Consider the following 19,251-nt stretch of genomic DNA (forward strand, 5'->3'; position numbering starts at 1 on the left):
AAATCTGTGGGGTGTGACACGAACCCATTTTAAATAGCAGGAAGGCTGGCTATTTGGGGGATGTTTTCAATGTATCCCAGAGGTATATATAATATGCATGGGCGATTTCACCAGGTGCCATCGTTTTAGCTTTATGAACGAAGTCTCCAGAAGCCTGTGGAAGCTTGGGGGAGGCCCTGGCAAGTGGGCAAGCACATTTGAGATCTGGTCAGGGGCAGTGACGCTCAGCTCAAGTTCAACTTCAAGTTCAGGCTACTCTATTAACCCGCCGCCCCCCTCCCAAGCCCCTGAGAACAATAGGCTGGAGCCTGGAGGTTCTGGGTGGGTCTCACCCCCTCTTCCCCAACCCTGGAAAACCTCTGTCCCTTCCAGCAGAACTGTGTCCCCCTCAAGCATCGGGTCCTGATGTTCTGGGGCTTAGAAGAGAGCTCACCCCTGGACTTCCCCACCCAGCCCCTGGGGCACCTGGCTCCCAGGTCACAGGCTTTCTGCTCACCAGCAATGTGTCCCTTAGGCAGGTGCTAGCTTCCTGGGCCTCCCGCACAGGACAAGGGTGACACTGGTGCCTGCGGGTGCCTGTGAGGACTGAAGTGCTTGGCTGGGCGTACCCCCACCAACCTCCCAGCAGAAGTTCCCAAACCCCCAACCCCCCAGCTCCGAGCCCTCCCTTCCCATAGGACTCTGCGGCTATAGTCTTTCCTGTCCCATCAGCATTCTAGGATTGACTTCCTGAGTCAGAGGGCAAGCGAATCATTCTTGCTTCTCACTTCTCACAAAGCAATTTCCAGGGGAGGCAAGTCGGGGGTAGCGGGGAGGGGAAGAGCCATGGAGAAGGGGCGTTTTGTGGGAAAAGGATTGTGTATTATTTCCTCCTTGACATTTTACTATGAAAATATTCAAACCTATCAGAAAGCTCAAATGAATGTACAATGAACACTCATGAATCCATCACCCAGTTTCATCGATGAGCATTTAACTCTACTGGCTTTATCACACATCTACTGGACTGTGTCTTTTCCAAGAGCAGGGCGAGGCAGCCAAGCTCATTCCTCTTGGGATCCAACTCCTGGCTAGGGCGGTAGGGCTTGACTTGGGGGTGGGGGAGTCTCAGAGATCCAGCCCTCATGATCTCTTCCCCTGGTCTTTCCATGGCCCATGTGCTGAGGCCTTGGCCACCTGTCTCACCTCTGACCTCTCTAACCTCATCCCTCACCAGGTCTGCTCCGGCCTCAGTTCTCTCATCTGTAAAATGGGCATCACAACAGTACCTATTGCATAGGGTTCATGTTTGTGGCACGCTTTGCAGGATGCCTGGTACTGGTAAGTCCCTGTACCTACTGGCCATCATATTTATGAACAGTAACCTCCATCACTGGCCTGAACAGTGGCTGGACTTTGCTGACACCACTCACTCTGGTCACTGGCCTGGGAGCTTCCTCAGGTAAGGACATTGGGTCATCCTGCTGACCAGGGCCCCAGCTAAGGGCAGCACAGAGCAGATCTCAGCGAGCATGGGCTGAGCTGATGTTTGAGGGGGTGACTGGGGGGGGCTGGATTTGCTCAGTGAGTATCCTCCTCTGCACCCTGAGTCTGGGGTCCGTGGGGTCCCCAGCACACAGCGGGTTGGGTGAGGGGTGGGGAGGGCCCTTGACCATCACTTCTGCTCACTGGTCACTCTGAGGCAGGTTCCATGCTAAATGCTTTAATGCATTAGAGCCTTACAGAACCTAGAAGTAGGAATTATTATCTCCATTTTACAGAGGCAGAAACTGAGGTTTTCAAACGCACTGGTCCGTGGCTACTCAGTCAATAAGGACCAAGGCTAGGACTTGAACCCATGTCTGGCTTAAGCCCTCAGCCTGTCCCTGCTTCTCGCCTTCTGTGGGGTGTCTCTCCAGGTACCGGTTTCCTGTGTGGCCTGGTGAGGGGGGCTGGCTTAGGTGGGTCCTAAAATCCCCCTCCACTTCAAAAAGTCTATGGCTCTATGTGGGAGGTCCAGAGGGGGCAGCAGAGGGTTCAATGTCAGAGAACAGGAAAACCGTCAAAGATGGTTGTCAGACAGCTGTCAGACAGCAGGACCGCTCAGCAGAGAAGGGCCCAGGCTCTTCCTGATGGGGAGCCTCAGGAGTTGGGGTCTCTGCTCTGATGGGCCTGGAATCCACGGGAAAATCAGCTGGGAGGCATGCCTGGCACCAGAGTTTCGCAGTGAATACGCTCTCTACCCTCACAACTGCTCCCAAGTCCCCCGGCTGCCTCGGGGAGTTTCCCAGGCCCATCCTGGCTCCCATGGCATCCCTGGACAGACGTCACTGGATTCAGGGCCCCCTCACTTTTCCTCTCTGCCTGTGACCAAGCCCGGTGGACAGAAGGAAGGCAGGGCCCCCAGCAGCTTGGCATGCAAGAAGAACTTTCCCAAGAGGCTCTTATCTCACCTCCCCTGCTCCCACCTGGAGCACAGCAGTTGGCCTTCTATGGGCTCAGGAGCCAGCCTGTCCAAGTTCACATCCTGGCTCTGCCACCTGTTAGCTGGGTGACCTTGGCAAGTCACTTACCCTCTCTGTGCCTGTTTTCCTGTTTTCCTCAGTATCTACTTGATAGGGTTCTTGTGAGCATTGTATAAAGAATTTAGACCTTTAGACCCTGGCCTGGCACCCAGTAAGCACTGAATAGATGTCAGCCGTTGTCGTTATTGTTGCTGTTATTATTATCATTTCTTACTACCTGCTCCTTCCTGTGCCTTGGGGTCCCGCCACACAGGAGTGCTCTCTACTTGCCATGCTTTCCTGTTCCCACACCGTTGCTTACAGGGCTCCTTCTGCCTGAAATGCCTCCTCTCCTGTCTGCCCCAGCCTACTTGGCCCAGCTCTACGCCACCTCCTCCATGAAGCCTTCCTGATGCCGGCCCCTCGGGGAGAGCCTCCGTCCTGGGAGCTCTCACATCCCTCACCTTGCACCCTAGTCCTCCCCCATCGTTCTTATTTTCCATCTGCTGGAATTCTAGAAACCTGTGCCCTTATTTGTCTCCCCGTCATTCAGGGACTCCTTCAGGGCAGACACTGGGTCTTATATCCCTCTCATTATCCCTGGAGCATACAGGTCAGGGTCTGGATTCAGAGAGAGGGGCTGAGAACCTCCATTTGGTCACTTGTTAGCCAAGCAATCTTGGGCCAGTTGCTTCATCTCTCTGAGCCTCAGTTTCCTCTTCTGTAAAATGGGCATAACCATGATCATTCTCTCACCAGCTGAGAATTAAACAAGAGAACACTCATAAAGAGCTTAGTACCATGCCTGGAACATAACAAGCACTCTGTCAGTGTTAGCTTTTGTTATTAAGATTATCTGTTAGGAAGATTATCACTCCTAGGCAGTGAGCTGCCTCCTTGTGTACAGATGGGGAGACTCAGTGAGTCCAGGGCTCCCTGTAGGCAGGCAGCAGAGACAGCAGTGCCGACCCCAACACCAACTATACTTGGAGCGTGGTCCTGGTCTGTTTCCCCTTCTGTACGTGAGGCGGTGAGATTACTTCCCTTTCCCCAGGAGTGGCTATAGGCAGTAGACGTTCTTCCAGGGACCGGCTCACCACCTCCCACAGCCGCCCCATCCCTGCTCTCCCAGCTCCTGATTCAGCTCTGTTAACACCTGTAACTTTAGCCTTGGGCCTGTTCCTTAAATCACTGGGCCTGATGCACGACAGTTTTGGCGGCCACATGTCCCTTGTCATTAAGGGGCCTGTCCCAGGGAGGGGAAGTTTACCTTCTGCCAGAGACACTAAATCCAACTCCCAGTGGTGGAAAGGATAAAGCATCGCATGGACCTAACACTTGTCACGGTTTAACGATGCACCTGCAGGCCCGCTCTGGTGGGGTCGGGAGGCTGGAGCCGAGATGGGTGGATAGTAGGTGGAAAGAGGCAACCCTGGAACGAGAGGCGAGCCCTGGTTTGTGAGATACAGAAGGTCCAGGGAGTTGGTGAGAGCCTTGGGGGACTGTAGCCACCTGCTTGGACAATTCCAGGGAGTAGATGAATTTCTAGCTCAGCTCAGGAGGGCATGACAGGCCATTCCATGAGAGGCTGTAAGGTGGCTCCTTAGCCAGGTGGTCTGGGTTTGAAAACAAGCTCTGCCACTCACTCGCTGTGTGACCTTGGGTGAATTACTTAACCTCTCTGGGCCTCAGTTTCCTCATTTATTAAAATGAGTAAGTACCTACCTCCTAGGGTTGTGAGGAGTAAATCGATTAATACATTTAAAGTGCTTAGAGCAGTGGTTGGCCCCCTGTAACTAGAAAATTCACCACTAATATTAAGATGGATCTCTCTCGGTCCTTCCCCCATGGCAGGCACATAATAGGGGCTTATAGATATTAGTTGAAACGAGGACTTGTAAGTGTGATGAATGAATAAGCAAATGGTCTGTCTGTTTCCCTCAGAGAAGAGCTGGTGACGTCAGCTCTGTGGCCCCAGGGAAAAGATGCACAAAACAGTGCATATGCTGCTTGACAAAGCGTTGCACCTTCCAGCCATGATCACGGGTCAGAGGGGTTACACAGCTTTCCAAATCGAGCCCTTTGAGTGGATGTGCTTCAAAGGCCCTGTTTCCATCCCCAGCTCAGGGACTCAGGTCCCCATGGAGGGAGAGTGGTAATCAGAGAACATTCAGGTTCCTATTCTAGGCTTCCCTTTATTAGCAGACTCAGTGTTCTCTGCTGTAAAATGGGGACACTGATCTTGCTGACTTTCTGGACAGCTAGGAGGAGCAGCTGACAGTGCAGCCCAAATATTCCATGCTGGCCCTATTGAGCGGAGCCTCAGTGTCTGGCCGAGGCCCAAAAGGCTGCCCACACTCAGGGAGGAGCCATGTCCCTCCTGGCAGCCTTGTGTAGTGGAAAAATCGGGGGCTCTGGCTTTCAGCAGACCGGAGCTCAAAGCCCAGCCCACTCACTGCTGTGGGACATCAGGCAAGTTCTCTGCCCTCTCTGAGCCGTCTGTAGTTTGCCCCCGTAACTGAGGCAGCATAGGGCCTGCCGAGGAGTGGGTAGACGTGAGGGAGGACTAGTGAGCTAATGTACTGTGCTGGGCCTGTCGCTGAGCACACAGTGGGCTGCGGTCAAGGGCAGTCCTGCTTTGCGGGGCTGTGTGCAGGGAGGCGGGGACCGAGGACTCTAGAAGCCTGTCCAGGAGGCGGCCAGCAGGCTCTGGGCTTTGCGGCTGAAGCTGGGAAGTGACCGTCCTTGATAGATGACCCGGTTAGCTGCAAAGAGCTCCTCTGAGCCCCAAACCCATCTGTTTGGCCCCTCTCTGAATGAGGTCTCAGCCAGTGACCTCAGCTGGCTGAGGGCCCGTGGGCGGGCAGGTGGGCAGAGTGCGCATCTTTCCTCCAGGTCCCCGGCCAGGTCCAGGCGCTCAAGACATCAGTGTCCGGTCTCCGAACAGGCTTTATGCCCATCCTGGAAGACCCTGGCCACCCTGGCCTCAGTCCTCTGGGCTCCAGCCCCGCCTCTGGCAGCCCAGCCCAGCCAGCTGCCTCCGGCCCCTGATGCCCATCTAGAAGCTCGGACTGGTGGGGAGGAGGTCTGCAGAGGTCCTGAGGACTGCAGCCCTGGCCTCTTCACTCCAGCGGCCCATTTTCTGTGGTCGCCGTCTGCCTAGTGAGGTCACGTGGTTTCATTGGTACCTTCTCAGGGGAACATCTCCAACCTGTGCCAGGTCCTGCCATGACCTCCACATCTGCCCCCGTCTTTCCAGTTGGTCCCCATGCCCTGTGGCTTCTGTCTGGAAACGCCTCACCTGCTCAGCCTCTCCTGACTGAACCCTGGACTGGCTCTTGCCATCTCTCCCCTCCTAACTGCCCTCCCTGCCTTCAGAACCTGCCAGCAGGCCAGGCTGAGCACGATCTTCTTTAGTTCCCACAACAGCTCTGTGAAGTAGGAACCTTCATTACCCCCAGTTTCTAGTTGAGGAAACTGAGGCTGGGAGAGGATAAGTCACAGTGAGACTGTGGAGGGATGGGACTGGACTCAAGGCTGCTGGATCGGTCCCTTCCTGATCTCCTCTACCAGGGCCCAGGGTAGGAGGCCACAGTTGTCACTGCCTGGCTTATAAGGCTCCCACTGGGCTGATGTCACTTCCTGCAGCTCTGATCCTATTCCCTGGCCCTACTGCCATTTCCAGGGTGAAGGTTAGGGCAAAATGGGTGAGAAGTAAGCACTACTAGTCTTTTCATGAGTGCCCAGTGTGAGCTTGGGACATAAACCTTTACATTTCATGCCTCCACAGGGGAGATGCTACTGCAGTCCCCATTTAGCAGATAGGAAAACTGAGGTTCAAGGAGATTAAATAGGCTGTCAGTGTAGCGTAGTGGTTAGGTCTCTAACCACTGCTTCTGGAGCCAGCCTGCCTGGGTTTGAATCCCATTTCTGGCCTTGCTGGACCTGTGCCCTCAGGTGACATTTTTAACCTCTCCATTTTCACACCTGTAAAATGGGGAAAGTAACCGAAGACCCTACCCGAGAGGTCTGCTCTGACAATTAAATGCGTTAACAGGTGTAAAGCAGGGCCGTGCCCGGTGTGTAGCAAATGCCCCATAAGCATTTCCTGCTTTTATTACTCGTCGTTGCAGAGCTGGGTTTCAAACTCATGGCTGGATCCAAGGCCTATACCCTTAAACACCCATCGATTCTCTAAGGAAGTAAAGGCTGTTTCTAGTCTACCTACTGAACAGAGGTGTAGTTCTTCAACTGGGGTTTCACCCAGCCATCTGTTCCCAGTTTGGAGGACCACGGGCATTTACTGTCACTCACCCAGGGTGGGTGGGAAGGCTGATGGGGGAGGGGAGAGGGCTTGGAGGTACCCAGATGTTTGCCTGGGGGACAAAAGGCCCAGGTCTGGTCTTCAGGACCCTGGGGGCTTCTGGGGTGGGAGGTGGAGATTTGGGTTTGCACCCTCTTCCTCTCAGCGCCCCAGGACTCCTCTGCAGCTCTGGCTGGGGGGGAGGGTCCCAACCCGCCCTTTCCTCCTAGCCCATGGCCACTGCAATCGCCTGGGGCCGGTTCAAGCCCAGCAGGTGGCTCATCCTCTCCTGCTGCAAGACAAGGGAATGAGTTGATCCCTTCTCACCCAGCAGGTGTCCTGGGCTGCGGAGAGGGCTATAGTGGTGGCTCTGAATCTTGCCTCCCAGCTACCCTGCCTGGGGACCCCCAGGGATTCTCACACCAGCCGTCTCCCTCCAATGACTAACCTGCTCCCTGGACCACCATTTACAGCAGCTGTGCGCTGGTCCCGCAGACAGCCTCCCAGGCCCCCACCGCTGTCCTGCCCCACAGGCAGGCTTTGAATTCTACCAGCTGAAGCCCACTTTCCCACTGGCATCCTACAGAGAGGCAGGGCTGTGCTTCTGCTCTGCGCAGGCCTGGGGAGAAGCAGTAGGTCTTTGAGGGATGCCGGGTCTGCCCTCAGCCCTCACATCTCCCCATCCTGCTTGGAGCCAGAGACATTTCTCCTGCCCAAGTCAAGAGAAGTCCTCAACACTCCAATTATTGGTCCTGGGAACACACTCCTCTTTTAGAGAGGAGGACCGGGCTGGGAATTCAGAGACTGGAGCTCCAGAATCTGGTCTCACTGCTTTCCACTGCGGCTGTACCCATTTACACAAAACTAAAAACAGAACTACCATGGAACCCAGCAATTTCACTCCTGGGAATATATCTGAAAACCCCCAAAACACAAATTCAAAAAGATACATGCACCCCAATGTTCATAGCAGCATTATTTATAATTGCCAAGATATGGAAGCAAGCTAAGTGTCCATCAACAGATGAATGGGTGAAGCAGGTGTGGTATATATATATATATATATATATATATATATATATATATATATATATATATATATATACACACACACACACACACACACACACACACACACAATGGAATACTACTCAGCTGCTAAAAAGAATGAAACTTTGCCATTTGCTGCAACATGGATGGACTTGGAGGTTATTATGCTAAGTAAAATAAGTCAGACAGAGAAAGACAAATACTGTATGATATCGCTTATATGTGGAATCTGAAAAGTACAACTAACTAGTGAATATAACAAAAAAGAAACAGACTCACAGATATAGAGAGCAAACTGGTGGTTACCTATGGGGAGACGGGCAAGATAAGCGTAGGGGAGCAAGAGGTACAAACTACTGGGTATAAAATAAGCTATAAGGGGTGGGGGGGAGGGATAAATTGGGAAGTTGGGATTAACATATACACACTACTATATATAAAATAGATCACCAACAAGGACCTACTGTATAGCATAGGAACTCTACTCAATATTCTGTAATAACCTAAATGGGAAGAGAATTTGAAAAAGAACTGAATCACTTTGCTGTACACCTCAGACTAACACAACCTTGCAAATCAACTACACCCCAATACAAATAAACATTTTTTAAGAAAAGGAGAAATAAGCTACAAGGATACATTGTACAACATGGGCAATATAGCCAATATTTTATTATAACTATCAATGGAGTGTAACCTTTACAAAATAAAAGAATCTGGTCTCAGAAAGCAGAGCTTCAGAGCTCTGCAGAAATCCTAGATTCTGACCTGGCCTCAGGGAAGTGGGCTCAGCCTCCGTCACCCTGCCAGGAGTGTTTCTAGCCCTCACCAGCCCCAGGGTGAGAGTCTTCTAATGGGAAAGGCCCGGGAACTGGCCACGGGAGAACTTCCCATGAACTTGTGGTCCAAAGTCACACGGCAAGGGAGCAAAGCAGCTCACACTGGAGACAGACAGACCAATGGAATCACAATCACAATTTTCCCCTGTGTGTTTCTTCTAAGAGTTTTATACGTTTAGCTCTTATATTTAGGTTGATGATGGATCTCGAGTTAAGTTTTGTACACGGTGCTAGGGAAAGTCTACCTTTATTATTTGCACGTGGCTATCTGGTTGTCCCAGCACCATTGTTTGGAACAGACTCTTCTTTCCTCATGGAGTTGTCTTGGCATCCTTGTCGAGAATCAGTTGACTATCAATGTGAGGGTTTATTTCTGTACTCCACTTTATTCCATGAGAAGAAACTCGCTCTGGGGCTGGTGAGAGCTACAGGCAGGCTGGGGGGTGACAGAGGCTGAGCCCATTTCCACGAGGCCAGGCCAGAAAACCACTGAATCGTGTACTTTAAATGAGTGAATTATAAGTTATGTGAATTCTACCGCAATAAAAATCAATTTAAACAAAAACAAGGGGGGAAAAAAAGCACCAGGTGCACTTAATAAAAATTCAGTAAAACACACTGAAAAAAAAAAAGACAAGCTATGCAAAGTTTATTAACAACTGTTCTCCGTGTCCCCTGGCCTCAGGTTTAGAAAAGCATATAGTGTGGTTTGGTGCCATTGTGGCCTCGGGTTGCAAAGTTCTACCTTTATCTGCCAACCTCACTTGGAAGCCTCCAGAAGAGACACAGGGATCCCAAGATAGAACATCTTATTAATGCTTAACAATCCTCTGTGACGTCTAGTAGAGGGAGTGGTTAAGCGTACAGGACGCATTTACCCTTGCTCTGGCACTAGCTGGCTGGGTGGCCTGGGTAAGTGATGTAACCTCTCAGATTCTTCATCTGTCCAAAGGGAAGTGGCAGTACCTGCCTTCCAGAGCTGTCGTGACTGTTCAATAAGTTCCCTTATGAAAAGCTTAGCACGGTGCGTGGCAGGTGAGCAAACCCACAATGAACAGTGACTCTTGTGGTTGGGAGCCAAGAGTATGGGCTTTGGAATCAGACAGTGAATCTGCCCTGCTCCCTCCTGGGTCAGTTTCTGTTGTGGGTTTAACTGTGTCCCCCCAAAACATATGTTGCAGTCCTTACCCTGTGAATGGGACCTTATTTGGAAATAGGGTCTCTGCAGATGTAAAGTTAAAATGAGGTCATAATGGATCAGGGTGGGGCCTCATCCATTGTCTTGTGTCCTTACAAGGAGAGGGAAATTGGGACACAGGGACACAGACGCACAGAGGGCGAACGCCAGGTGAGGATGGAGGCAGAGATGGGAACGATGCATTTACAGGTCAAGGATGCTGAGAATTGCTGGCAACCACCGGAAGCTGGAAGAGGCAAGGAAGGACCCTTCTCTAGAGCTGTCAGAAGGAGTATAGCCCTGCCGACACCTTCATTGTGGACTTCTAGCCTCCAGAACTGCGAGAGAATACATTCCTTTCGCTTTAAGCCCCCAGATTATAATCACGTGTCATGGGCAGCCCTGGGGATGCAGCAAGGGTCCCCAGACCTTGCTTCTGCGTCTGTACCATGAGCTACATCCCTCAATGGGACATGTCCTCAGCACCTAGAACTCTGCTTGGCACGGGGGAGCTGATGAATAAGTAAGTAGCCATGGAATTGGTTGCATGAAGGCATGAAACCCACATGGCTCGGGCCTCACCTTCTTTGAGTGTCACCTTCTTAGAGAGGTCTCGCTGTCCACCTCGTTTACAATAGCCCCACTTCCCTCTGCTCTGCTTGACTACCCTCTGACATATCACAGGTCCCAGCTGTCTACTTGTTTGTGTCTGTCTTGCTTCCTGCACTGACTGTTCCTTGAGGACGTGGAATTTTGTCTGTCCAATCGCCGAAGCTGAGTTCCCATGCATACGACAGCACCTGAATGTACCAGGTGCTCCATAAATATTTGGTAAATAAATGAATGAATGAAACATGAATGAATAAATGAGATTTAGAATGCCCGTGTGTATGGACAGCCAAGTCACCTTCTAATATATTTCAACCAAAAAGACATTCTGATATTGTTTTTACCAGACAGGAAAGTTCGATTCTGGACTGTCCATGTCACACGTGGACACTGACCTGGATTTGGACCCAGGTCGGCTGGACTCTAAGTTCAGTGCTCCGTTCAGAGGATCTAAGTAGTGAGGGGGGCGCTGGGTAGTAGCGGATGGGAGAACCACTCACGGGGACTGGGGCACAGGAATGGAGAAGCGGGGGGCACTGATGGACGTGCTTTTCCTCCCCCGAGACTCCTGTAAGCCCCCTAGAGGGACAGCAGCCCCACTGGCCATCTGAGTTTTGAGTGCCAAGTGCTCCCAGTTGGGGCTCAGTCTCCCCAAGGTCCCCACTCTCTCTACTCTGCACTGCCCCCCCCTCCCCCTCATGCTTGCTTGGCATTTGTGTCACTAACAGCTTTTGTGCCAAAGGTTGGGATGTTTCCCCTTGGGAGCTCAGGGATGCTGTTAGGAACACCAGTTCTGATCTTAGGCAGACGTGCTGGGAGCCCCAGCTCTGGCACTCGTGTGGGTGAGCCCCTTAAACTCTCAGAGCCTCCGTTTCCTCATCTGTAAAATGGGGGTGACAATGCCTACTCCGGGAGGTGCTCATGACGGTCACATGATGAACCATGGATTGAATGCTCAGCACACAGGGCTGGGCAGAGAGCCGTGCTTGATGGCTAGTGACCTTGATTATTAGCTCTGGGTTAAAGGCCCCCTCAGTGGCAACTCTGCACGGCGAGGGTGGCCAAGATACCCTGTGCCTTGTGCGGCAAAACCAAAAGAACAGCCTCTTTTGGCTTCAGCAGGTGGGAGTATCTGGGCCTCTCAACATTTAATTGACTGTAACGTCCCAGCCTGAACACGCTCCCCGCATAACCCACACCCCTAAGAAGAGCCTCCGAGAGCCTTCTGTGACTGTGCACAGTGCGTTCCCGGGGCCCAACATGCAACTTTCAAACTGGCTTATAATTTATCTGCTGCTCGGATGAAAACATTTTAATGAGTGTGTGCAGCACGAACGCTCGGTGTCGCCCATGGGGCTCCCAAATGTCTTTCCCCACCACAGAGCGGGGATGTTACAGGCGTGAAATTACAGCTGCACTCGCAGTTTGATCTCTACCCAGAGGCCTCTGGAAACAGCGCGTTAGAATGTTCTGGAAGGATGCAGGCTTAGTGATAGTGGGCTGGGGTGCCCAGTTCTCCGGCGGACCTGCTCCGTGCTTTTGATGTAGGTGGGGGCCTGGGCGCTCCCCACCCTCTAGGCCACCCTCTCCCCACTGTCCTGGGAAGTTTCCCTTTGACCCCCAAATTGGACAGGGGCCGTCTTGCCCCACTGTTCCTTGCGCAGCCCTTAGGGTCCCTTAGGAGACCTAAGGGTTTAGGCCCAAAGGAGACCCCAGCTTTCAATGACCTCCACTTACCTGGAGGGAAGGTCTCTGTGTGCGTGTGTGTGACAAGAAAGGGTCTTTCTATGCAATGCCACAGACAGGCCAAAACCATGAGTTGACTTTAATTTTTGAAACCTGCCTTGAAATATATTTAAAGGAGACGGTCATGGGGGAGGAAGGGGGAGGCAGGGCAATTTTTAAACCTTTCTAATTGTGCCTGATTTTTAACTGACATGATCACTATTTGTTGTGAGAGATATTATTATTCATTTATTTATTTTGAAGTACAGTTGATTTTCAATGGCTTTTTTAGAGATTTTTAAAAAAATTATTATTATTATTATTTTGGCTGTGTCGCATGGCTTGTGGGATCTCAGTTCCCTGACCAGGGACTGAACCCAGGCCCCGGGCAGTGAAAGCGTGGAGTCCTAACCACTGGACATCCAGGGAATTCCCTGATTTACATGTTGTGTTAATTTCTGCTGTACAGCAAAGTGGTTTGGTTATACATATATACGTATTCTTTTTCATATTCTTTTCCATCTGGTTTATTACAGGATATTGAATATAGTTCCCTGTGCTGTACAGTAGGACCTTGTTTTTCATCTCTTTTATATATAGTAGTTTGTAGAGAGACACTATTTATGGGTCACTCGGCCTGTGCGTGGGCCCAGAACGTTCTGTGCTATGCATCATCTCATTTAATCCTCCCGACCCTGGCTAAGTAAGCCACTTCCTTCTCTGTGTCCGGGTCTGTGCAGTGGGCATAGTGCAGTTTCTGCCTCATGGGCTGACGTGGCCGCCGGGGTTATGGGAGATACTACACGGGCAACTGCCTTGTACTCAGCCCCACTGTCTCTCCCAGCCCTCCCCTCACCAGTCCGGACCTTGCTGAACCTCAGAAGCCATGCTGCTCTGGGCCAGGGACAGCCACAGCCCTGTGGGGCCCAGAGCCAATCCTTTCCTCTCCCTGAGCCTCAGTCTTCTCATCTGGGAACCGGGGATAATGGTTATCCTGGCCCTGAGGGGCCGCGGTTAAGGATCAGGTGGAATACTCTATGGGAAGCACCGTGGAACTGTCACAAACTGGCCAAGACTAAAGTGTGGCTGTCATTTTCAAACTTGGGATGTGTCCTGGCTCCTCCCCTAGACATGTGATGTCTGGACAGGCAGACTTACAGGAGGATGGTCACACAGAGGCCGGCCACCCTGACATCCAGAAACAGGGCAGGACTGGACCCCCTTTCCAAGGAGCCAGTGGGCACAAACCTGTGAGCGTTCACTTCTCAGACTGGCTTAAAGCTCCCTGGAGTTAGAAACAGTGGATGGCTCTTCTCTGTGCCAGGGCTAAAACCAGGGGCAAGAAAGAGGCAGCCACAGCCGTGCCCAAGAGCAGGCAGGCCAGAGACAATGTTAATAAAGACAGTGAAATCTGGCTTACTGAACCTCTTTGCTGCCTCGTGCTGGGCTAGGTGTTTTGCAAACCTTTTCTAATTTTTTTTTTTTTTTTTCTGTGGTACGCGGGCCTCTCACTATTGTGGCCTCTCCCGTTGCGGAGCACAGGCTCCGGACGCGCAGGCTCAGCGGCCATGGCTCACGGGCCCAGCCGCTCCGCGGCATGTGGGATCCTCCCGGACCGGGGCACAAACCCGCGTCCCCTGCATCGGCAGGCGGACTCGCAACCTCTGTGCCACCAGGGAAGCCCAAACCTTTTCTAATTTAAACCTCATGATCATCCTAGGAAGGAGGCATCCTTACTCCTATTTTACAGATGGGGAGACAGAGGCCCAGGGAAGCTAACGAATCCAGGGTTGCATGGTGGATCTGGGATTCGGCTCCAAACCTGTGTGTCCTTAACTTGTATGCAGATGGGGCATCCTCCTGTGTCTGGGGTGAGGTGACAATTGGAAGGAGGAAGGAGAAATACATTCGCATATAAATAAGAGTATAGATACGGCTGTTGATGCATGTATTGATATAGATATCAATAGAGAGATATACAGAATTAGTATTTTTTGAAGACTTAGAGGTTTAGACCAGTGGTTTAGACCAGTGGTTCTCAAAGTGTGGCCCTGGCACCTGTAGCATCAGCATCATCTGGGAACTTGTGAGAAATGCAGGTTCCTGGGCCCCACCCCAGATATGCTGAATTAGGAGCTTTGGGGGTGGGACCCAGCAATCTGTATCTTCACAAGCCCTCCAGGCGATTCTGATGCTCATTCAAGTTTGTGAACCACTGGTTTAGACCATGGGCTTTGGCCTCAGATGGCTGTTATGACCCTAGACAAGTCATTTCCCCTCATATAACAGGGATTATAACATCTCCCAGCTCACAGGCTGTTGCCAGGGTTCTGTCGGAAAATGCGCATGAGGCTGGGAGCTCACGCACTGTCAGGCACATGCCATGCTGGGGCAAGGCATCAGGTCCTGCCCGCGTGGCAAGCACCGGTGGACTTGACCCATCAGGGGACAGCTAGGCTGTAGGGACCAGTGACAAGCACGGTGACCTCTGAGCGCTGGGGACAGTCAGATGACTGATTGAGATGGGGAGGGGTTGCTATTCCAGGGGGAGTCCCACCCAGGGATGCGCTGAACTTCTAGGGGTCAGAGCCTTCCTGGGGGCGCTGGGGTGGGTGAGGGTGGCATCCCTGGCCCTGCCCCTCTCTGGTCCCTCCTGGTAGCCTCAGCCTGCTGCTCAGTAAGTGGGATCCCGGGAGCTGTCTGCCCCATCCCTGGATTGACTGCCACCTCCCTGTGGGAGGAGCCCAGAAGCACAAAGCCCCTTGCTCCTTGGAGCCTACCGGGAGCACACCACCGCCTTCAGCTGGGATTGTCAGGCCAGCTGTGCAAGCCGGGCTGGTCCCACGAGACCTCTTTGTGCCTCCGTTGGAACTAGCAGAGGGCGTTTAGGGCCATCTGGTTCTACCATCTCATTGTACGGATGAGGAAACCGAGGCCACAGAGGGACAGTAACCTGCTCAGGAGCCTTTGGTGAATGGGGGAGGAGTGCGCCTCGTAGCAGAGCTGGCTTTGAGGACTCTGGTTGCTCACAGGCACCAGAGAGCAGAGCCTCAGCTGGACCTTCTACACTGCCTCCATCCGTGCAACATAGCTGGCCCGGGAGTCAAGACACCCGGGTTCCGGCCTCAACACTAAGCAGCCTGATCTCACAGGAAGGTTTTGTGATCCTTGCTGTGTGACTTCAAGCAAGTTGCTTGCTTTCTCTGTGCCTCTAGATCTATGTCTGCAAAATAGGGATAATAGTGCTAGTACCTCCTCTTGGGGTGGCTGTGAGGACTAAATGACATAGGTCTGGAAAGCACTTAACCTCGTGGCCTCCAGGGGCCTCCCCTGAGCCCTCTCCCTAAACTGACTGCCACCTCCCCTGTATCACTCTTGACCCCATTACCCTGCGTGATTTTCTTCCCATTATTTGTCACTATCCATAATCACCTCACTTACCCATCTACACATGTGTTTTGTGTTTGTCTCACGCACTGGACACAAACCCCCAAGAACAAAGATGTTTCCTATTGTAAGTATATGGCCATTTCCTGGCACGTGGTAGGTGCTCAATAAATATCTGATGAATAAACAATTGAGTACACATCCCTCATCAGACTGGGAGCCCCTTGATGGGGCAAACCGAGTTTCATCTGCACCGGCTTCCCTGGTGTGACCAGCCTAGGGCTGGGTACCAAGAACACTCCTTGTCCAAGTATTACAGAAGCCGTTCCGTGGGCGGGTGACTGCAAGAGGGGAGGTTTTCCTGGCACTGCCACCTCTTGGCCATGGCCTGTCCCCCAGGAAGCCAGAACACACCGCGTGCCGCTGCTACAGGATTCAATGTCCCTCTGGAGGTCAGGCCTCTGGAGGTTTCCCATTTCCCCAGAAGTAGTGGTTTCCACGAGGCCTTTATGCTTTCATTGACTGCCTGAGTATGGCAAGCTTTGTTTCCCTGATAAATATCATTTGATAAGAAAGTCAGGGAACACAGAGTCCGGAGTCAAGGCCAAGTGCCTAGAATCCTGGCAGCAGAGCTGACCCAGAACCCAAGATTGTGCCCGGCAAGAACGTCAGCGCTGGAAGGGGCTTCTGAGACCACGTGGAGAAAGGCTTTGTTTTACAAGTGGGGAAACCGGGGCTGGGAAGGGGACACAGCCAGCCAGAGACAGGCACTAGTATTCTTATCCCCATTTTACAGATGTAGAAATGGAGGCACAGACACAGGGCGGGAACACAGGAACCCTGACATCCAGTCCGGCACGCTTTCTAACTTGTCCCCTGACGCTTCAATGTCCTGGAAAAGGCTTGGGAGGCACAGGGAGGGAACGTTCTCTCTGCAGTAGGTATGCATCGTCACTGAGATGCTGTCTCAATCCCCCTCCCCCACCCTGGAGGCTCCTGGATTGTCCTCCCCCCGGGGGAGTGCCCACCCCCACTGCACTTTGCTACAGGTGCTTCCATGAACATGGCTCCTGGCTTTCACCTGGGAAAGGTGCCCATGCAACTCAGTATTTTCTCCCCGTGACCTCACCAGGTCGCAGAGCCTGAGGCTAGGAGATCCACGAGTGATCCACTAGGCCTGCATCCCACCCCCATCTTACAGAAGGGGAAACTGAGGCCCAGAGGCTGCGGCAGGCTGCCACCCCTCGGGAAGTCTCAGTGCCCCTCATGCATTCCAATCAACATGTCGGAGCCCCTTCAAAGTGCCTGGTCCGTGAGGCTGCAGGGATGAGGTACAGCCCTGCCTTCCTCAGGTCCGGGTGTCAGTGCCGGTAGGAGAAGGGGTTCCTGAGAGACCACATCAGTCACACCTCAGCATGGCAGGCCTCCTGCCCTCGAGGGCAAGGGTGGGAGAGAAGAGGGTCCAGTGCCAGCACAGCAGGTGTGTCCCAGGACAGCCCCTCTGTGTGCGTGGGTACGCACGCGCACACACACACACACAGGCACACGTGCACGCACACAGTGACGCCAGTGCCAAGAGCCCTGCACTCACCCATGACGTTGAGGAAGATGTTGCCTGATGCCAGGACCACCTTCTCCCTCGTAGCGCGGTCGTAGATGCCCACGTGGCACTCGTAAGGACCGTTGTCAGAGATGCGGACCTCGGGCAGCCTGCGGGGAAGCAGAGGCGCAGGATGAGGGTCCCTGGCCTGGGGCTGGCAGTCACAGCGCTGCAGTAAACCAGCCCCAAAGCCCTACCATCCAGCCTTCTGTCAACAATGCTCCTGGACCCACCATGCAATGCCCACGTGCTGTGCTGGGCGCAGAAGAAACATTTATGGAACACTGACTGTATGCCAGGCCCTGTGCCCGATGCTTCAGAGGATGAAGGTGTGGGCTGTGTGTTCAACTAGAGTTGAATCTGTGCTCCTTTCAGCTGCTGAGCCAGAGATGGTGACGTGCCCGCTCCCAGGGGCCCCCCTGAGGATGACATGGACTGAGGCGCCTGTCATGTGGTTCAGGCTCAAAACTGTCACCTAGTCCACCAGCTCACTCATTCTTCACAGCTGCCCCCACCACAGGAATTGCTCTTCCCATTTCATAAACATGGAAACTGAGACTCCAGAGGGGATGTAATTGCCGCCCCCCCCACACGGCTATTAAGAGCCAGGATGGGAATCTGAATTCCTCTCTCCACACGGCCATGCTATCACTTTATGCATGGCCCTGGAGACTTGAGAAGAAACACAGTAAAATTCTTGTCTCCATGGACAGCCCCCCATCCCAATGGATAAGGAGGCAGGGACGCTGATCAATGCCCCAAATCCCATGGGACTATGGAGAACAGGATGGAGGTTCCTTAAAAAAGTAAAAATAGAGTTGCCATACGATCCAGAAAACACAGCCCTGGGCACATATCCAGAGAAAACTATAATTCAGAAAGATACACGCACCCCAATGCTCATAACAGCACTATTCATAACAGCCAAGACAAGGAAGCAGCCTAAATGTCCATCATCGGATGCATGGATAAAGAAGATGTGGCACATATATACGATGGAATATTACTCAGCCATAAAAAGAAACGAAATTGAGTTATTTGTAGTGAGGTGGATGGACCTAGAGTCTGTCATACAGAGTGAAGTAAGTCAGAAAGAGAAAAACAAATACCGTATGCTAACACATATATATGGAATCTAAAAAACACACAAAAAAATGGTCATGAAGAACCTAGGGGCAAAGTGGGAATAAAGACGCAGACCTACTAGAGAATGGACTTGAGGATATGGGGAGGGGGAAGGGTAAGCTGTGACAAAGTGAGAGAGTGGCATGGACATATATACTCTACCAAATGTAAAATAGATAGCTAGTGGGAAGCAGCCGCATAGCACAGGGAGATCAGCTCGATGTTTCGTGACCACCTAGAGGGGTGGGATAGGGAGGGTGGGAGGGAGGGAGACGCAAGAGGGAAGAGATATGGGAACATATGTATATGTATAACTGATTCACTTTGTTATAAAGCAGAAACTAACACACCATTGCAAAGCAATTATACTGCAATAAAGATGTTAAAAAGAAAAAAGAAAATGTGGTGTGTGTATACACACACACACACACACACACACACACACACAATGGAATATTACTCAGCCATAAAAAAGAAATAATGCCATTTGCAGCAACATGGACAGACCTAGAGATTATCACACTAAGTGAAGTAAGACAAAGTCAAATATCATATGGTATTGCTTATATGTGGAATCTAAAAAATGATATACAGGGCTTCACTGGTGGTGCAGTGGTTTAGAGTCCGCCTGCCAATGCAGGGGACACAGGTTCGTGCCCTGGTCCGGGAAGATCCCACATGCTGCGGAGCGGCTGGGCCCGTGAGCCATGGCCGCTGAGCCTGCGCGTCTGGAGCCTGTGCTCTGCAATGGGAGAGGCCACAACAGTGAGAGGCCCGCGTACCACAAAAAAAAAAAAAAAAAAAAAAATACACAAATGAACTTATTTGCAAAACAGAAATAGACTCACACCGAAAACAAATTTATGGTTACCCAAGTGGAAAGGTGGGGGGAGCATTAAATTAGGAGTTTGGGATTAACATATATACACTTCTATATATAAAATAGATTACCA

At 51.9% G+C, this 19,251-nt stretch overlaps 1 protein-coding gene across 1 annotated transcript in view; it reads right to left on the reverse strand.

The window, feature by feature from the left end:
• The window catches only part of IGSF21 (immunoglobin superfamily member 21), a gene marked incomplete at both ends in the record, with an annotated part of 243,625 nt that overhangs the window by 23,919 nt on the left and 200,455 nt on the right, over positions 1–19,251 (reverse strand). The window contains one exon of the mRNA XM_082865087.1: positions 17,165–17,283. Coding sequence (XP_082721213.1) covers positions 17,165–17,283 — 119 coding nt within the window. The remainder of the gene's footprint in view (positions 1–17,164; positions 17,284–19,251) is intronic.

The sequence above is a fragment of the Leucopleurus acutus genome (assembly GCF_964270905.1).
Source record: "Leucopleurus acutus genome assembly, chromosome: 2".
Lineage (NCBI taxonomy): Eukaryota > Metazoa > Chordata > Mammalia > Artiodactyla > Delphinidae > Leucopleurus > Leucopleurus acutus.